The sequence below is a fragment of the Plectropomus leopardus genome, chromosome 23 (assembly GCF_026936395.1).
Source record: "Plectropomus leopardus strain MGB_pleo_1.0 chromosome 23, ASM2693639v1, whole genome shotgun sequence".
Taxonomy (NCBI): Eukaryota; Metazoa; Chordata; class Actinopteri; order Perciformes; family Serranidae; genus Plectropomus; species Plectropomus leopardus.
In genome coordinates, this window is record NC_142198.1 from 17,936,337 (window position 1) to 17,957,897 (window position 21,561).

The window sequence follows — 21,561 nt, forward strand, 5'->3', positions numbered from 1 at the left end:
TACCGGGCACGCTGTGGGAAACATGCTGAAACCTTAAACTTCTGAAGAGGAGAGTCCTGTCTGGCTACCCAGTCACTGAAAAAGGTCAAGAGGTCGCTGCAGGAGCCGAGGCAGGAAAGTCGGTAGAGGCATGATGTGACCTTTGGAGGAGGGGTTCTTCAGCTGCAGGAAAACACAAAGGGTCAGAGGTCACATTCAAGATTATTAGAACAATATGTGGGGCTCTGTTTCCAACGGGGTTCTGTTAATGCCGACAATAACATGCAGCATTTGTGGACACACTAAAAAATATATTTCCTGCAGAAAATTAATGATATAAAATGAATTAATTAATAAATATAAAACTGCCAAAGGTCTGAAAATCTGGCAAAACTGGAAGCTGAACTGCATTACCTAAAGATGCTAAGAGCTGAAATACATAGGCAAGGCAAGGCAAGACTGCCTTGCATTCCTCAGCTGTAGATTATAAGTGTGAAGTTTCTCTTTATAGATGTCAAAATGAATTTGTAGATTTGATTTTCGCCACCTGCGTTCAGCTTTCCGACACTCTCTTTTTTCATTTTTCACTGCCATGGCATTTCTCCATGGAGATCTTTTCTTGCTAGAGACAACCTTCAACTTAATTGGAGCGATGGCATCTATCACATTTAACATTTTAGAATTAAGGTTGTACACTAGCTCATTGACTGAACCACAAGGCAGGGTTGCTGTAGAAGAAAAAAGTTCATTAAACATTTCACTGGTGTTTTCGGTAATGCATCGCTTCTTGATAACTTCTTTCTCATTACTCCTGTGCACAGAGATAGAGCTCTCAAAGAAAACACAACAGTGATCAGACAGGGCCACATCACTCACAACAACCTTGTGTATGTTTAGACCCTTGGAGATAAGCAGGTCCAGAGTGTGCCCCCTGTTATGTGTGGATTTTGACACATGCTGACTCAGCCCAAAGCTGTCAAAAGTACAGTACAGTTCTTTAGCCCCTCTGTCCTGGGGGCTGTCAACATGAATGTTAAAATCACCAACAATGATTATACAGTCATATTCAATACAGATTATCGACAGCAGTTCATTAAAATCAACGAAAAAGTCTGCACAGTATTTAGGTGGCCTGTAGACATTTACTAATATGGCTCGAGGACTTCAGCTGAAGAGCCACATATTCAAAAGTAGAAAAATTACTGAAAGATAATTTTTTAAATTGGAAAGAGTTTTTGAATAAAACTGCCACTCCACCTCCTCTCCGATCCACTCTGGCCTCACTAATAAAACTGTAGTTGGGAGGGGTTGACTCAACGAGAACAGCTGCACTGTTGTTTTGATCCAACCAAGTTTCAGTTAAAAACATAAAATCGAGGTTGTGTTCTGTGATAAAATCATTGATTAAAAATGTTTTTCCAGCCAACGATCTGATGTTCAATAAAGCAAGTCTTAGTGTTATAGGAACATCCTCTATAATTGTTGGGACAGACTGTGATTCACAGGGAATGCTTTTTAAGTTTAATAATCTAGTGCCGTTACTTTTGTGCTCCCAGTTTCTCAGCACATTGACCTTTGTTCTTCTATGACTAATCAAGACAGGAATTTTGTAAACTGACAGCATACAGGGCCCCGGCTTGGCCTGGGACGACTCATGACTGCTGGTAATCCTGCAGCCTGGACCCAGAACACATCAGTTTGTGCTTGTAACACAGGCAGCCTTATCATCCTTGTCGGGTTGAGGAGACAGTACAGGATGCTTCCTCGGAGGGGCAGGGGGTAGGGGGGGGAGCCTGTGTTGGAGGAGAGAAGATAGGAGAGGGTACATCTTAGTCCAGCATTGACCAGCTCCTTCATCTGGTCAGTGAACTCCAGGTGGGGTGAGGAGGGAGAGAGACCTGGTGGGTGTTTCAGGGGGTGAGGCAGGTGGACCGTCGAAGGTGCTGTGGTTGTAAAGGGGGATGGAGGCTTGTGGAGACCCCTCCTCTTCTTCACTCTGACGCCTCTTTGGCTCAGAGTACTCCTTGGGTGGGGGTGACTGTTGCTCTCCCTCTGGGTTTTTCTGAGCAGAATGTTAAATACGCCATCATAAAATCAGTTATTTCTTAACAGTTTTTTTTCCTGTGAATAAACAAACGACCGAGCAAGGGTCTGTGAGAAAACGAGTCCAGCGGTAAAAGTAAAACAAGTTCATTACCAGAACTCAAAACATGCCCCTGCCAAACCACATAACACATATACTTAAATATCCACAAATTAACAGCATACATTTTTAATATGCCATCATAAAATCAGTTATTTCTTAACTTCTTTTTGCGTGCTTGGTGTAATTAATCATATTATTATGTGGACAGTAACAAAGTACTTAAGTACTTAAGTACTGAAGTTACATACTGTATTTGATTATTTGTATTTAACTTGACTTTTTTGGGGGGGCGTATTACTTTGATTCGACTACAGTTTGAAAGACAAATATTGCATTTTTTTAGACCACTAAATTTCTTTTTTTTCAAGTCAGTAGGTGATTCTATTTTTATTTTCAACAATGCAAAAGTCCATAAACTGTTTGCACTGGCAACAGAAGTTCACTTTTGGAATTAAAAATTGGGTGGATGGTACCCCAAATTAAACTAAAGGTTAATTTTGGGGTTAGAAATTCATACCGTTTTTTTCTATGATTTTATTTCATTTTTTTCATTTGTTTTTATTTTCTAGCCTAGTTGCTGTTGAACAGTTATAAGGTGTGTAACTAGGATGTTAAGATGGTTGTTTATTTATTTATTTATTTTATTTTATTTATTTATTTTTTTTTTATTAAACTAGCAGTTCCAGTTGCCAGATAAGGCATTTGTTGGAGGAAGAGACATTAAATTTTGGCAAGCAGATAGTTGAAACAGAGAGACAAACAAGAACTGCAGTTAAATTTAAAAAATAAAAAAGAAATGAAATGACAGTGTTGGCTCTTTTGTCAATTTGTCTATAAATTTGCAGCATATTCAACAAGCTTTTCAATCTACTGTTTTCTAAAAGCATTCAGTGAGTTGTTCTGTAAATATATTGTAACAACACTCAATGTTGCTATGAGAAAAAAGTACTAGGGTACTTTAACTCAAGTAATGACTCAGCAACTTTCATTTTTATTGAAGTATTATTTGACCAGTAGCATCTATACTTTGACGCAAGTAATAGAGTTGTGTACTTTGTCCAATGCTCTATTTTAGTCATAAATTTAGGCTGTAGTTAGTGTTGTAATATAATAAAGTAATAAGGCTTTGTTACACTACTGAAGAACTTTTTGGGAGCATCTGTGCTTTACTTGACTTTTCATATTTCTGTCAATTTTCAATTTTTACTTCACTACATTTCCTAAATAAAATTTATATAAAGTATAAAAAATGCTACTAAAATATATTTTTAAAAAAGAGAATAGAATAGAAAACAACACTTCTTAACATAAATGTGTATTTGCTTGAAAGAACTGTGAATTCTGGACATGCTGCTGTTTTTCACTTCTGATTCACAGCACGTACTGTGAATTTACTATACTGTTGAAAATCCATCCCCGCTCGCCTCTGACAAACACACAAACAGCCTGATGTTACAGAGTGCTCATCAGTCACATCGTTTCACATGTGACAAGCATTCAGCTTCCTCTTGGGTCTGACCTTTTGTTATGGGCTGCTTTCATTTTTATGAATGTTTCCTCTTTTGATGAAAATATTGTATTTGCACTGCCGCCATAATCAGCAGGTACACTTCAGTGTTTTGTATTGTGCTGCTCCCTGTAAACTGACACGTGATTTGTTTTGGTGCTATGAGCTGTCAGAAATAATAACACTGGCTAAAATTTTGACACATAATGAAAGGGTTTTTTTCCCTTAGTGGGTGTGGTGCAGCTCTTACAACAGCAGATGTGTGTCAAGCAGGGTTCCTACAGCTTACAGCAGGTGGAATTTAAGACTTTTCAAGACTTTTTCAGTGCCACGAAAAACTAAATGTAAGACTGATTTCACTATAACCAAAAATACCTGACACCAATTACTTAGGGTAATACTTTAATATAAAATATGACTTCTGTGACAGCGATAAAGTATTCTGTGATTTTTTTTTCTCTATTTTTTAAAAAACTTTACCAATTACTTTGAGATTTTACAATGCAATGTAAAAAAAAAAAAAAGGTTAATAAAATTCTACCTTTTTTGTCTTTGGACTTTTAAGACTTTAACAAAAAAAATAATTATATTTTTTAAGATTAGATGAAATTGATTTACATTCTAAAACTTTTTAAAGACTTTTTACTTTCTTTTTTAAAAATTTTGTTTTGTTTTTTTAAAATAATTTTCAGGTAATTTTCTTGTACTTTTTTACTAATTTCTTGATGATTTTGGGGTAATTTCTCCTTTTTATTGCCCATTGTCTTCTTCAGAGGTTTTTGAAAGAAATTAAGCAAATTTGCTCAGGCTTCAGGGTTAAAATGAAATATTTTCATAGCTTCGCCGGTCTATTATTTCATAAATGCGACATTACCGACAGCACTTGAAGGCTGCACTGCCAGGAGTCAACCGAAAAGGAACACTGCGCATGCTCAGAGCATCCACCCGGTCGGCATGCTGAGATCCGCTGCAGAACAGGTGCTGATGCGTAGAAACCCATCTTTCGACGCATTTTTTTAAGAGAACAAATGTCCCGACTGAGCAGAGAGCGTGAGGACTCTTTGACTCTGCAGGTTATCAGCCAACCCTCCTCTTCCTCCTCCTCCGGCTTCGTGGAGGGAAGAGGAGGGGGGAGGGGGATACCTTCAGGAGGAGGGAGTGGGGGTGGATGCAGCCTTATCAATAGCAGGTTGCCCCAGATGATCCAGTTCAAACTAGTTCTGCTGCTTTACATATGCGACTGTGAGGCTGCACACTTCACAAAGACATTACAGAACATGTTTTAATATGCTCCTTAATGAAACTCTAGTTATCTTAAAGACGGTAAAACTGCTTTGCATAGTATTCATCTGAGGATAGTTATGCGCAAAAACGGTGCTGCAGACTTTATTTTATATCTTAATATATTTCACTGATATGGACAAGACTGTTTTCCACCTGCACAGCATCTTTATATCTTACGCTCCTCTCATTTGACGGGCGGTGAAACGACTAAAAATTTCATTTTCTCTTATTTTTTTATGAAGCTTTCAAATAAAAGCACGCAAATCACCGAAGCTTTACTGTATAATAACAGTCACGGTTAATTACAGGGAGTGTCAGGGGACAACAAAGGGCCGGATCGAGCATCATCACCACCGCTGCCACAGTCGTGCGTAAAGCCGGTATTGTCGCTGGTGCTCGGTGCACGGTTGCAAGTCGCCGACAGATGCGCTAAATGGGAGGTTTCAGATGCGCATCAAGGCAAGATATAATCTCATGTATAACAGAGAGCAGGGTGACAAAGCGGAGGGAAGCCGTGGAGGAATCACTGCACTGCAGCAGAGCTGTCAGTCAACAGGCGGAGGAGGCACTGGTGCACACATTAGGGCGACTACCAGCTGAATTTAAGGCTTTTTTAGGGCGTCTTTTTAAATGCCTATTCATTTTAGGATATAAATATGTGCCTTTGTACAGGATGTGTCCCACTTTTTCATTGTCACACCTTTTTTTATCTGCGCAACAACGTCGATTTCCACCGATCTGGCAGCTCATATAAGGCAAAATCTAACGAGTTGAATTATAGTCCTACATTATGAATTATTATGAGCTCCAGTGTTATTTATAGACAAAAAGAGATTTTTCTAAGCTGCAGTAGCCCTGTTATTTCCTCCTGTTTGACGCATCACCCCCGCGTTACCTTGCGCCTTTGTGCTGCATCCTGTATAGCCTTCGTGTCTCAACAAACAGGGGCTCCTCCAAGACTGTTTCAGAAACAACCTCTCTACGCAATCTCACCATCACACCCCCTTCTCATGGGCCCACATCCTCAAAAATACACACGAGCCCGTTCAGATGCAGAGGGAGAGAGAGAAAGAGTGGCTGTCTCTCCCTCCTCCCTCGTCCATCAGCATTTAACGGCGCATCGCTTCCACCAATCTGCGCAGCGAGAGGACCACCCCAACCCCTGAACCTGAATCTACCCGCCCTGCCCGCTTATAAATACTGCTTGAATCACACCGGCAAGTCTTGGTCGTCAGAAACGCTCAGGGTTGCAGCAGAACATCCCCCTTTCGTCTTATCCCCCCTCCATCGTTTTCTCTGTTTTTTAAGAAAAACCTCACGCCATCATCCATTCTCACTCTCATTCAGCCCCTTTCTTTTTTTGCCCCCCGAACTTGCAGTTGTTTTTTGCGGCCAGTTGCATGCATTTTTCGTCTCCCAAAATGGTTTGCGAGACTAAAATTGTTGCGGACGAACACGATGCTATACCTGGGACCAAAAAAGAGTCGATCATGTGGAGCTCTCCTCCGTCCAGCGCGGCTCTGAACCCCGCCGAGGCCAAGGATGTGAGGAAAGATGCGGTTTTTATCCGCGAGTTCGAGCGCGGGGACCAAGAGGAGGTGCGGCGCATCTTTTACGAGGGTATTATGGAGAGGATACCCAATACGGCGTTCAGGGGGCTCAGGCAGCAGCCCAAGACCCAGTTTATATATGCTTTTCTGACAGGTAAGTACCCCATTACCTTGCATCATGTATGTTTATTCCTATGTTAACTTTTCTAACGCTTTAGACAAGTTAATCCATAACATTCAAGACTAATTTCTAAGATCATATCAGGTTGTAGGATAATATCTCTGTTGCGCTTTTTTTGATGTTTGCATCCTAACGAGATTTATTTAAGGAGTTGCCACACAAATGTAACATCCATCTGCACAATCCGGCCCTGGAGGCGATGCACAGTGAAGTTGAAATCTGTTGCAGCGCCACAGAGTGCCGACGCGGCTCCCTTCCCACCGGCGTGTTGCTCATCATGCAACAAAAGGCATGGCCGGGCGCATGGTGCACGTGTGTAACCGGCGGGGCCTTGCTGATGATGTGATGACACACCGGTGCCGGGAATGAATGACTGGATGCATTTTGAGGATTGGCCCACAGGGTGCGCGCACGTATACCCTCAAAAAAAAAAAAAAAAAAGCACTCCCCACATTAAAATCCCCCGCTGTGCGTGTGCGCGCGCCCTCCCCTCCGCCTCTGCACGGCAGCCAATGCGCCAGTCATGCACTGATTTTGCTTTTGTTGATGTTGCAGATTAAAGACTCATGTATCGTGACCGGCGCCGTTACGCACGTCGAAATCTAATAAGATGATAAATATACAAAATATTTATTTGTTTTGGCAAGTAAAATTGGCCTGCTGTGTTAATTTGGCTGCACAACTCGCATGTGAAACGCCCCAAACTCGATTTTAGTGCGCTCTCTGGCGATGCTAATATTTACAATTCTCTACATTTCCACGCTGACGTTTGACACCACGCTGGGTGCAGTGGAGTAAATTAACTACTAGATTATTGCATGCCACGCAACAACATGCTATGCAGCATCCAGCCTGCTTTTCACTGTGCGCCCCCCAGCGTCACATCCCACCAATTACTCCAGTATGGACTCAACTGGTTTGATGAATTCAACACTAACATGTACTAACAGTTATTTTTTAACCCTGTCAGATTTTGTGCTCCTGCATCTATACTAGTGTGCATACTATAGATGCTATATCTAATGCAATGAAGTAATAATACTACATTACAGTACTTTTGTATTTTTAGGGAGTATCTGTACTTTACTTGAGTTTTTATATTTTTATCAACTTTTACTCCACAACAATTTCTAAATAAAATGGATACTTTTCCTTCACATTTCTCCTACGCATCTTAGTTACTGACTACAAAATAGGGAAGAAAGGTAGAATTGGATTTTTTTCTTTAAAGCCTTTAAGTTATAAAAAAACATCTAGTTTTTCATCAAATGTAATGCATGCTCCATTTTTAAGATAGTGTACATGCTAAGAAGAAAAACAAACTTAATTATCCTTAAAATTCTGATTGCTTGCGTTTTTATTACCAACATTTAAATGTATTTTTACTTTTAATATATAAGTACACTTAATATTATAAAATTACGTTTATGATATTAAATCAGATACTTTAAGACTTTACTCAAGTAATATTCTAAAAGATGCCTTAAACTTCTAACAAAGTATTTTTCTGATAAGATATTTGCATTTTTACTCAAGTATGCCTTTCAGGTATTCATTCAACACTACTGATGTGTCTTAGGGACTGTACTTTATTTATCAGAGTAGGGGGTCGCTGGGGTGTTACTTTGTTATAATGATAACAAAGTAACACCCCAGCATGACCCTCCCTCCACTACAAACAACCCTATTTCATAATTCCTGGTAATGACGAATGGTGATTTTGGAGATTTTTACAGAAAACTGCTCTTCAAACACACTTGCAGGTTTTGGGGTTCTGAGGGTATTTAAAATAAAAACAAAACATTTAAACCATTTAAAGTTGAGTGTCCCTCCCCTTAACCCTTTGAGCAAATTGGCTTGATTTCTTTCCAAAAACATGGGATGAGGGTGATGAGCAACTTAACAAGAAATGGCCATTTTTAAGTGCCTCCCCTGTTTTGCACTACCCTCACCCTCTCATAAATAAGGAACAGTGCCTTACCTCACAGTATGATGAATGTTACTTTACCACTGTGTCTCTCTTTATCAAAATGTTCATATTGCAACCAAATTTGATGCTTCACTTATTAACAAAATGCCATGTTGCCTCTGCTCTCTTGTTTCTGTGTCTGTGTGGGGTCAAATTCCGCCAAAATCAAACATGTGATTCTCTCTTCTGACAGGTTTCGTTTATTTTTCTTCCATTTCTCCATAGTAATGTGCTTTTTCGTGACCAAATCCGTCACGCTGACCTGCTGCGCACCCCTCATTCTCATGGGTGCTCGCTACTACTACAGCAGGAAAGTTATCCACAGTTATCTGGACCGTGCTCTGCACACGGACATGGCTGACATAGAGGCGTATTACATGACACCCACAGGTAAGACGAGGGGGAAACGCCGCTTTTCTTGCTGTTAATGAGATAAATATTGTCTGCTTTGTCAATTGGCAATGCTCCACCACCAGTGCTGATGAAGATAAGATATCGAAGCAATCATTCTTACTTTAAAAAGTTGGGGCCTAACTTTGTTGCAGCTGGAAGGATAAAGACAAAAACCCTGAATAACTACATGAAAGGCAGTGTGACTTACACAGAACTGTAAAACTAACTGGGTCTACAGCAGTGATACTCTACCTATGGTCTGCGGGCCCAATCTGGTCCCTGCTAGATGGCCCCTTAAACATTTTCTAATTCACAAAAAAAAAGTAGTGATTTTCACTAGGGATTGTTTTTTGTACTTAGTACACATAAGGTGCCAGAGTGCATAAAACAGCATCAAAATAGAGCTTGTTTATAAAAAAGTGCCAATGGAGGACTGAGGTCAAGAACCTCAACTGAGGTCCCTTAATGTCCTAAAATCCAAGAAATGCCCTAAAATCCTAGAAACAACAATAAGTTCCAGAAATGTCCAAAAAATCATATAAACATCCTAAAGCCCCAGAAATGTCCTAAAATCATCGCCGTCCTAAAATCCTACAAATGTCCTGAAATCCAACAAACAACCTAAAATCTGAGAAAAGTCCTAAAAACATACTAAAATCCCAGAAACATCCTAAAATCTTAGAGAGCTGCTGCGACTGGCCCCTGGCCTCCTGTCATAAAAGTGTCCCCTAAGCAAAGCAAGTTGAGTCTCCCTGTTCTCGAGAGTCTAGAGAGCAGCTCATCAAATATGCAGCTCCTCTCTCTGCTTCCCTTCTCCTGCAAACGTCTTTTCCACCCCTCCTCCCCGTCTCTTTTCCCACTCCTTCCCCCCACTTGCTTCCTCTCTGAGCTCCACTTGGTCACGGCCAAAGAAGGGGGGAGCTATCGATCGCGTGAGGGAAACTGCTGATACACTTTCTGCAGTACACTCGGTGTCGGCAAGCCTCATTTCCTCCACTACAGCTTCTAATTGGGAAAATCAATCCACCTCTAGTGTCATCTCAAACTAATCATTCTCTCCTGGAGTCCAGTTTTTGGGTGCGAGCGAACCGCAAATGCAGTGCCCCGGTGACTTCTTGGGCACATTTATCCCCTGTTAACCCAAACCACGTGGCCGATATAAAAACAGGTGTTGGTTAAGCCAGTCAATTGCCCTCCCATTGTCTCTTTTTTCTGACATTGTGCCCTCCGGCCTGGTAATCCACTGCATACACAATTGCAATTTAGCATTCCCATTATTGCTGCAGGGCCGAGATGGTTTAGAGGGGGTCAGGCACCACTGCTCTTGGACAATGCTAATGATTATATCCATGCGAGCTGAATGGGCCCAGGGGGACGACCACCTGGGCACCAACGTGCAGCCCGGATGGAGAGGCACCTCTCACGTCTCTGTCGTTTGCTGTGGTGTGTGTTGCGTGAAGTGTGTACAGGATGTAGGAGTGTGTGATTATGCGTGCAACACTTAAAGGCCCTGAGGACATATTTTCTCCATCAGCTTTTTTAGTCTGAGCGATGGGGTGTTTAGTAAGTTTTGGTCAATTTACATGAGACATTTTTTAGTTTTTCTCTCTGCTTTTGTCACTGGTTTAAACTGGGCGGGGCTCAATGGGAAAAAAGGTGATGTAATTGCATGCACCCATCAGAATTTAAGAAACGTTTTATTCAAAATTCGATGACATTTGTGGAGTTGATGTTAACTAAATTGCTCAAAGCAGAACCAAGCTGATTATTTCACTTTTGACTTTAACTCTTAAAGGGTAACTTGAGTATTTTTAACCTTTTTGGACCCAATTTTCCCTTGTTTTGTGTCTAAGTGACAATTATTAATAATGGCCCAGTACTGAGAAAAAAGGGCAGCAGCCTGCCGCTGCAAAACAGGTTGCGATGTAACCACTCAGGGCATGTTCACAATGTCAGTTTACATTCACTTAAAGTGTTTGTTTTTGTCACTGACAGGCTCAGATGGTTATTATAAGTGTCTGACAACATTATGGAAAAGATTTTACAGAGACAGACCTTTTCTTTAACCAGAAACAGCCCCAATATCATTGAAAGTCAAACTTGGTGTCTTTTTTAAAAATTATTTTGTCAAGTTATCAAATTTGTCAGGTGACTCGAGGCCACACCTCTGCATAACAGCCACAATAATGACCAGTAAACGCCTACTCAAAGAGAACATTTGGGAGTTTGTGTCTGAAAAAGTTCTTGCAAGGAAGCAACATAAGGACAGTGTGAGATGTTTTTGTGTGCGTCTTTGAGGGCGTGAAAACTTGTGAGGCTTCATCTGAAACAGTTTTTAATTAGTGTTAGATGTCTTGGTGTGCTGGATGATCCATCAGAGCATCACACAGGTTTATGAGATTTTTACCGGGGGGTAAATAATCCGCAGAGGTCTCTTCCTCTTCAAAACAAACAGACCCGTTGATATGAACCGGTTGAAACACTGAATAAAGCAGATTCACTTTAAAAATCAGTGTTTCTTTGACATTGCTCGTCGAGGAGAGGCTGCTAACTACGTTGGCTGATGTAAAAACGCAAATGGCTCTATGTGGAGCCAGTGTTTGGTTTGTTCGCTCTGGCTGGCTGTGCAGCATTGCAATCTCTGTAGACGGGGACCTGCGTCCTATGTAGATACAAACATTATTTTCAAGTGATTATACACTGAAGAAAACCTTGTCAGATTCCATTTCTGTCATTATATCCTCCTAAATCCCACACACTGGTCCTTCAAAGACAGGGAGAAAGGCAGAGAATAAGGGGACACATTCCCTCAGTTACCCGCCCCTCACATTTTTCGACAATGTGAATTGAATAAACTCTAGTAAGTGGACACAGACTGCTCGGGTAACAGAGGCAGACCTGACTGGGCTGAGTGGAGCCATGTATCTCTGCACACATGAAACGACAACATCGATCAATACTCTTATCTCCTCTGTGTGTGTGTTGTGATCACTCACTCTGCTGCCACTTAAGGCCAGCTGTCACCTCTTTCATTTGCCACATAATAAAGTGTGTGTGTGTGTGTGTGTGTGTAGGCAGGAAGGCCGTAAAGCAAATTAAAGGAACAATGGTTGGGAGTGTAAATGTATACGACAGTACAAAAAAAAAGGACAAAAGCTTGTTTTCTGATACGGCTATTTGCAGAAATTGATCCGTGTAGAATTTAAATTTCTAAAGCTCATTTTGATATAAATAGAAACCGTTGAAACCACACAACAGTTCAATAAGAGCTTGGCAAATGCAAACTGATGCAATTGAAATACAACATCTGCTGGAACAAATCTCTTCGTACACTCCTCTTTTCATCCATCTTTTCTTTTTTGGACGCACTTAACCGGTAATGACTCAATCTGGCAATCAATATGTCCGCCAATGATGTGTTAACAGCTACGGTGCATTGGCTGAGAGAAACTGTAAAATAAGATGAAATACTTTAATCGATTGACAGTATTTTTCTCAAGAATACTGATTCCTTGTAAAAAAAAAAAACAACCAAAAAAACGGATCTAATTTCTTTGTACTTGTATGCTGAATATGTACTTTTATTAATCCACGTGTCATCAGATAAATGGGTGCATGAATCAGATCAGACTTTAAATTTCCCTCAAACAAGAAAAATCTGATTTCATTTTACAAATACCACAACTGAGTCATATCGAAGCCAGTGGAATTATTTGGAAGAAAACCACCGCCTGTGTTGTATTTGGCAGCAGCTGGTTGTGTAAAGAACTTCACTAAATTCGGCTGATCAGCCTATGCACAGTGTGGCGATCGAAGCCAAAATAGATGCTTGTCTTTGGCTTGCCCATGTGCCAAACTCGACGCCATCTGGAGAATTGGAGTCAATTGTGCTGACAAAACATGACTTGTTTTGTTTGTGGCAGTTTCATTGTGTACAGAAATCTATTTTATATTTCGGGGTTTTTAATTTGACATTTAATTCCCACATAAAATCTGTGTATTTTGGAAAACGAATCAGAAGATTTTGGTTTTGTGTATAATAATGAACAAGCTAGGCGAGTCTGCTAACATTATTTTTCTGCGTTCCCAAGCTTCAGAAAGCAGATAAAATATCTCAATTGAAAAAATAGTGCTATAGGTGAACTATCCCTTTAAGTCTATCATAAGTCTAAGTAATTACTTATGGCACCTTTATAGTTCTGCTCATTTGCAACAGTGTTTCTCATTGTATCGCGCGCTAGTTCATGCCTGCACCTATCTCATCTAAAACTGTTGTTCATCCATCTTATTGGAAATGAAACCGAGTAACAGCTACCATTACTGGTACCATTACATAACTTTTCATCACTTCATCCCGTAAAGACTGTGATATATGAAACAGCTTTTCTGCAAAAGGAGCCGTAAATACAGAAAGAAAAAGACGGTTTCTCCTGATGTTCAAACAGTAGGCGGACAACAAACCGCCCTCCAGCGCACTCTTTACTCGCTCAATCACCACAGGTCATTCTGAAGCTACTGAATACCTAAAAAGTGAATATAATATAATGACACACTGAGCCAAATCCTCCCTGGCTGGAAGAGATACTCACTCAGTAATACTGGCTGTTTAATGAGGCCTCATGACCACTGCAGGGTCTCATCAATGCAGGAGACATTAAAAAACCTGCCGGTCAGTCTCACTGTAGTGCTCTCTCTCTCTCTCTCTCTCTGTGTGTGTGTGTGTGTGTGTGTGTGTGTGTGTGTGTGTGTGTGTGTGTGTGTGTGTGTGTGTGTGTGCGTGTGTGTGTGTTGAGCCTCCTCCACCGGTACCTGCTGTGCTTATTTTAGCTCTGGACGACAGAAAGAGGCAGACAGACAGCGAGAGGGAGGGAAAACATGTGAGGGGAGGGAAAGAGATGAGCACTGGATAGAAAATGGGGGCATCTGGGGGAGGAGTGAGCTCCTCAACTATATGATATATTTCATGTGTGTGTGAGAAATAAACAGTTTGCTTGTTAGCACACAGACAAAGGGATCTCCTGGGTATTTTTCTGACTCCTCAGCACCTCAGACTAATAAAGCATCCCTTTCTTCTATCCTTTCCTCTCCTCTCCCTCCCTCCTGTTGCGGTTTGAGCCACAGCATTTTCTCTCTGTTTCCCACCTGTATCGCTCGTCCTCCTCCTCCTCTTCCTCTCGATCCCTCATCTGTGCCGAAGGTGCAGAGGAGGTGCTGCAGTGGCCAACTGGGTTATCCATCATCCTGGCACAGAGGAAGTGATGTTTCCTCCCAGCCACGGAAACAGCCTTCAGTGTCTTTCAAAAACTGGGAAAAAAAGGCAGAAAATTGTAATTTACTACTCATTCGTTCATTTATCATTTGCAACAGACAATACCATCGCTACTGCGCTACCTTTTTTTTTTTACGCTGCAGGTGCTTAAGTTACGGATATTATTGGGTACATTCACAAAAAAACTAGAATCAAGTGCTCAAACAATTAGGCAATTAAACTTTTTAACTATTTTAATAATAAAATAATTTTTCAAGTAAATTTTCATGTAAAAAAACCCAAGTATTTTTCATTTTCATCATTTGTAATTTGATGCTTTTACTGCTTTTCTCAGTTTTATATGATTGTTAACTGAATATATTTTGGGGTTTTGGACTTAAAGGAGTTGGAAAGGCACTTTAGGCAGATGTCTTGTAGGTTTGGATGGCAGTTTCTGGACTGTTTCTGGTTAAACAAAAGGTCTATCTTTGTAGGGATCCTCTCCGTAATTTTTTCTCACATTCAAGTAATAATCTGAGCCCGTCAGCGGCAAAAACAAACACGTTTAGTGGATGAACATTGAGGATGCACCTTTGCCCTGAAGATTACATTCTAACCTCTTTCACTGCTGCTGGCTGCAAAATCCATTAAGTTTCCAGCCGGTCACAATGTTAGTCACGTTGTCCTTTACGTCTCTGGCTGACTCTGCTGTTTCCAGCCCGAACATACTGAGAAACTGGAGAACTCACCAGTTCATTACTTTAGCTGCAAGTACATGAACACGTGTTTGTATCACTCGTCTATTCAGCGTTTTGAGGAGCCACTCATTAATAATGCAATGCAATCTCACTGCCCTCGGTCTTTGTTTCACATTCTGCTTAAATCAATACTGAACAAAGACGCTCATTGGAAAGAGAAAATGACATGTCAACTGCAGCTTCATTAATCACAGCATTGTGCATTTTGTCTGACTATCTTGACTCTCTGGTGACCTATTGGAACATTTAGGTAATTTTAAAGCCTGTTATTGACAGAGATTTCTGCATTTTGAGCCAAACGAGCTTGGTCCTGATTTGCACTGTCACAGTAAAAGTCTGCGTGTAATAGGTTAGAGTCACATTTTGCATGTTGGTGTGAAGCGGGGGAGAGGGGCTCTGGCTGTCGCAGTCATGTGAACAATGGCATGCGCACAGTAAAGTGTAGCATGTGTGTAAAATGTGGGCATGTAGCTGCATAGAAACAAACAACATATGTTGATGGGCAGGAAGGCAGTAAAACCGACGGATGATGCGTTCCTCTGAGCTAATGGAAACATAACAGGGAAGGGTGCATGCTGTGTAAGTGTGACAACACACAGCTCAATGCATCACTCCCCTTTGCACATTAGATTTAACTTAAGCGCTGAGCTGTTGGTCAAGGCTTCCTTTACTGTATCCAGGCTTTCTCGCACATTAATTATTCATGCACTGTAATTGCGCTGTTTGTGTACACATCTGGAGAGTGTGTCCTGTGTCTGACGGTCACCTCCTCTCATACTCATTTGTCCGTGACAGAAGAAACTGCTGACACGTGGGTTACACATGACAGGCTAATCCATACTCCCAGCATGCACTCTGACCTGAGAAGGAGTGTGTGTTTGTGTTTGTATGAAGGGGTGCGTGTGTTATGCAGGACCAATAACCTGGAAGATATCATTTTCAAAATCATTTTTAAGCATTTCTCCTTTAAAGGGCAAAAGTTAAAATACAAAGATAAATATATAACGTTCATAAACTGAGTTCATGGCTCTCTCTCGCAGTAGCAGATCCTTGTTTAGGCTTTACAAGATGGCTGCAGCAGCCTGTCTACACACTCTTTGGTTAAAGTATCAATTAAAGGCTTTCAGGTCATGGATATATTAAAGGATTAGTTTGGCATTTTACAGCCTGGCCCCTATTGTCCCATATTTTGTGTTTAAATGCATATTGTTTGGAAATTGATCAAGTATTGAGTGCAACCGCCACAGATAGCAGCAAAGAAACAGGCTGCGATCTAACCATTCAGGGCAACTGCACACGGTGAGTGTGCGATTCTGGTGGATAGTCAGCCGTAACAAAAAACATCACATCACGTGTCTTTTTAGCAAAGCAAGACACAAAAATGTGGTGAAATTTGATTTTTAGGATAGAAAATGATGCTTTAGCATGGCCTACTGCTGCAGCATATATACTAGGTGGAAATATCAGCACTAGCAGCCGGGCCTACTCGCCATTTAATGCCTGGCAGGGTCAGATTAATCATGCAGTGATGCAACAGTTTCAACTGCTGAAGCATAAATCACTGGTGCTTAATGTGCCCTGCTACAATGACTCACATGCTGCGGAGACATATAAAGAAACCCATAAAAATAACCATAAACGCAGTGTTTAATTATTATTAGAACACAAAACACAGAGGACAGAGTCAAGCCACTTATGAGCTTTCGTCAGGGTTTACACCCACAGGGTGCTCGGGACAGAGCAGTGAACGACAGCACAGTGAGGCGGCGTCTAGACTGAACGCTTATCGAATGAATTAGCCCTCTAGGTTTCATCTAAAGGAGGAGAGAATAATCTCGTTAGACACCATAAAAACTATCCCTGTGTGTGTGTGCGTGTCTGTGTGTGCAATTTTTCGGCTCTTATACGGGGTTCATATCACAGCATCAGCCGGTATTTAACACTCCCACACACATGCACAAAGCCATATTAATATCCTTGTGAAGCAGTTAAAGAAATTAGATCTGTCGCATTAAGAACGCGGTAATCAGATTTTTGCTTGTGTGAGAATCGGATGATTTCCAGAGCTCTTCCCTCTTTTTCACACTCTACTCTCCGCCTTGATTTATTTCTTGTCTTGAGATCATCTGTATTCTTCAGGTCCCCTCCCCCTATGTAATAATGGTAGATTTTCTGTCCTCCCTCCCCCCGTCGTGTTTGTATGCCCTCGCAGCAATAATGGATCCTTTCAGGCTCATCACTATTACTGTTAACACAGATGCCGCGCCTCCCTCCTCCTCTGCTCGCGCACTCTTTCTTTCAGAGAGGACAGATGAATGACTTCTTCTTCTTCACTGTCCTGCTTTCCTCGCTCTCTTTCTTACTACTTTTTTTCCTGAGTGAGTAAGCTCATTCATACGTCTCTCCGGCCTCAGTTACACACACTTAAACATGGATGGTGCGCAGTATTAATACTATATTAAGCTCTACTCTTCGGCAATGAGCTGCTGTGCTGGAGCAACAGGGGGCTCACTGACTTGCTCAAAAGCACAACAGGGAAATGTTGAGGTCTTTTTTGGAGTCCTATTCATTCCCTCTCCAATCAATCTTGTGGTGACATACAAGACTACCAGCTTTAACTAATGAATTGCAGGAGCACTGCAGACGGAGGTAGATAGGAGTAGGAAGAAAGAAAAAAGAGAAAGAAGTGTCCAGACTTTACACTACAATTACAGTTTTAGTTTAGGATGGACACTTATCAATGTAAAATTTACCACCAAACCACTTGGTGACTCTCCTTAAATAACAGGTAGACACTATATATATATATATATATAAACAATCCTAACTTTGGGATTTCTCATCTAAGGAATCTTAACTAAGGATGGCTTAAACCTTGTCCTAATGGCAATGACAATAAAGAAACAACATGAACATTAAAATATAATGACTGAAAATCTACTCAAAGTGTATGAATGTTACATTTCCTGTACCATGTATAAATGAGTATATATCGACTGCCAAGACGAATTATGTGCTACATCCGGCTCTGGAGAGGCCTGCAGAAAGACATGGGGCTGTGCCAGTGGTTGTGCAGATGCACTTTAAAGTTTTAATGATAAGGGGAACTTTCAGGCTGAAGTTTCAGATCTGTCTTGTCTTACCGACTCCTTGAAGCTCAAGGCCCTGACACACCAAGCCAACAGGTGGTTGATGGTCAATTTTGGGTCGTGAAGTGTCCGTTGCCCTAGATTTTGTAGTGTGTTACAAGACTTGACCCTCGTTGTCTTTGTTTTTTAGCCAATTAAACACGTTGAATCGGTGTCTGAGACGGCAGAGGCTTTTGGTGAATGAAATCCCTTCGATTGGCAGAAAAACGGAGGTTAGAAGAGTAAAAAACAAATGCCTAAAGTCAAGAGGGAGAGAGATAAAAAAGAAAGATTAGATTTCGCCATTGAGCTCTTCAGCAGAAATGGTTGTAATTGTCCGTGTCTTTGTTCTTTCAATGTTGGGTGCTGTTAATGTGCTACTGGCCAACCAGCATCTTGAGTCTGCCTGACTGTTTTCCAGTTTCTCCTTTCGAATGACAAACACAGACTAGCTCGGCCTGCTGGTATGAAGAGATTAAAGAGATAAGATTAAAATTTACACTTAAGATTTCTAAAGACAGTTTGGGAGGTCTGAGACAGGATAGGACACAGACGAGAGTTCAGGAACTGCTTCTGTAATAGAAAGACATGATTTTTCCTAACTTTGAACTTATGATTATGAACTTTGAACTTGTCTAAGATGTATAGATCTATGATTAATGCTATTTCACTCCATTCAAATACACAGATTTGACTTGAGCTACATCATCGCTTTATTCCTTGATATGAATTAAGCATTCATAAACATAAATACACACGTTTTTTTTAATTGAAAAAAAGTTAGTTAAGACTAGTTATTGTCATTTTACTATATATGATTTCTCACATTCAGATTCTCCGCACTGGAAAGTATTTTAATCCTATTTTTGGCTATTGATTTATAAGTGCATTTGGAGTAGAAATTCAGCGGGTCCAGTAATTTCTTTGTGCTTGGAGTATAATTTGGTTCTAAATGGGCTAAGAAAGAACAAGCGCTTAGGATATTTCTCTGTAATAGGACCCCAGAAGAGTGTCACTTTTTCACTTCCCTCACAATTTAAATGTCAGCCTTGGGTTTCCAAATGGGGAGCCAATATGCAGCATACAGTACGCCTTAAAGCACCCCTTACTTTGGATCAGACGTGACATCTCAGTTGCAGATCCGCAGACGTGATGAGAGTCTAGAGCATCTTAATCTTATTTAAGCTGCTTTTTGGAGCATAACATAATGCCTTCTCCTCTAACTTTCTCTCTCTCCCTTTTGTTCTTTTCGTTTCTCTCCGTGTCGGCTCTGTCTACCTATTTCCAGGAAGTGCAGTTCGAAGCAGAAATAAGGATAGCTCGCTAAATCCATGCAGTTTTAAAAGTTTAATAGCAGTTTCAGACTCAGCAGACGTTGATGCTCCTTTAGCAGTGATGTCGGGACGCTTAGAGGTCAACGTAAAGGCAGAGTCAGAGCGGGAGGAGGGGTGAGGAGAAATGTAACATTTTGGTTTGGTTGATTGTTCCATGTGATCCGAGTATTTTTGAGACGCAGTGTTAAGTAATACACATAGTCTGATGGGCGAGATAAGCAGAGGGATAGTTGCGTGCTTTCCTGTCCTGTCCTCATTACTGGCACCGGCTCAGTTCAGACAGATGGTCAGGAGGGCTTTATGGATGCGTATTCCCCCCTCCTACGCCAACACACACACACACACACACACACAAACGTACAAGCATAATAATGCCAGCAGAGTGCCACAGGAGGTGACACTGCATGTTTAGCATCTGCCTATAATGAAACATCATTCCATAGTATTAGCAAAGGCCGTGAGACACTTGAGCACTTACAAATTTGTAAATCTGAGTCATGCAGACAATCTCTTAAACAGTCATCCATCAAAGCCCAAAATTATCGGCTTCACACTATGTCGGCCCCCAAACGGCAGGATGAAATGAGTGATTGATTGCCTTTTTTAAGGGTGAAGGACTTCCAAAAATGTCAGTTTTTTTTGCAAGGGCAAAAAATGTCCAGATGGGTGAAAGCAGCTGAGGATCGGGGGGGTAATGTACAAACATGGCTGTTGGAAGAAACTGTAGAAGCCTTTAAATCCCCACTTATGGGCTGTAATTAGCATTATGTATACGTTTTTATTACATATAAGCTATGTTTTCTTTCCTTTTTATACAACAGGCTAAAACAAATTCAGAGTGCATTTCCAAATGCTTTACACATGCATTTTGAAGCACTATCCATTACAGTTGGTTAGTTATTTATTTTTACTTAAATATTTTGCCTTTTGGACATTTAAAAAAAATACATAAAAATCTAATAATCCTCCCAACTAAATTTCAGATAATTTCGTTTCTCCTTTACTATATATATTTTTTTTGCCGTTTGCAGGACATTTCTTACCAAGTTGCTCTTTTTTATTTTTTTATTTTAAAAAATCAAATTTTCCCAGGTTTCAGAGGTTTTAAATGCTAGTGAAAGGCGTCTGAAAGCAGCTATAGAAAACTGATTTCCTCCAGGTGTTAAAGGGTTAAATGTGTGGCTAATTGACCGATACATTTAATGTCAGTAAACTGCACAGTCATCTGACCTACATTTCTACAGACGCAGTGGACGAGATAAAACGTAGGATCAGAGGAGTTTTCCACCAGTGTCTCCTTACCTGACCCACAAATTTGATTTGACAAGACGGGGTGAATCCATAAAGTCTGAACTGGGCTAACAGGAACCCTTCAGAGATTAGTGAAACTCTGGTTTCAGATAGTCTCCCTGGGATGCCATACCTCCGTCTAGCTATCGGGGGGGGGACTTGGGTTTTCCTGTCGCGGCAGCAACCTACATATGACAGTTGTTCAGTAACAGAAGCCTCCGGATCAGCTTAACACGGGACTGCAGGGGCATGAAATCCCTCCTTACACACAGGATGCCAGCAGAAGCGTGATGTTAATGTCACCGCCTGTTTGTGTGTGTGTGTTCTTGACGCCATGTGTGTATAACAGTGAGAGATTCAGCAGAAATAAAGGAGAAAGGACGCAGAAAGAGAGCAAGAATTAGGATACAGAGCTCGCGGACAGACGGACACAGATTTTTACGGTCAGCCGCTGCCAGTCACGGAATAGTCAGATTTACTTTATCTATAACAAACAGATGGCATTTTAGCACAAAACCATGAAGCCACTGCCAACACATGCAATAAATACTGCTGACATTGATGGAGAGGCGGTTTGAACATGGTTATGTAATAAAAAAACAGGAGGTTGAGAGGGTCATTTTCCTTGACAGATTATGATCGGTAAAGGAAATTATGCAGGGGCATGCTCCTAAGCACTGTGTTGGTTTTATAAACTGTCTGATTGAAATTCAAAAGGGAATTATTTCAAAAGAAACATGTCAGTCGGGTATTAGACACCCTGCGAACAAGTGATTCTGCCAGGGTTATGTCCG

The 21,561-nt window shown here is 41.0% G+C and overlaps 1 protein-coding gene and 1 long non-coding RNA gene across 2 annotated transcripts in view; one reads left to right on the forward strand and one right to left on the reverse strand.

Moving 5' to 3' along the window:
- LOC148185720 (uncharacterized) overlaps positions 1-21,561 on the reverse strand; it is a 26,876-nt gene continuing 5,315 nt past the window's right edge. Inside the window, exons 2-3 of the long non-coding RNA XR_015775708.1 lie at positions 14,152-14,313; positions 1-162 (exon numbers count right to left, since the gene is read on the reverse strand). This is a non-coding gene — a long non-coding RNA (uncharacterized LOC148185720). The remainder of the gene's footprint in view (positions 163-14,151; positions 14,314-21,561) is intronic.
- The window catches only part of aspnat (aspartate N-acetyltransferase), a 28,635-nt gene continuing 13,205 nt past the window's right edge, over positions 6,132-21,561 (forward strand). The window contains exons 1-2 of the mRNA XM_042512460.2: positions 6,132-6,620; positions 8,842-9,006. Coding sequence (XP_042368394.1) covers positions 6,317-6,620; positions 8,842-9,006 — 469 coding nt within the window. The 5' untranslated portion in view covers positions 6,132-6,316. The remainder of the gene's footprint in view (positions 6,621-8,841; positions 9,007-21,561) is intronic.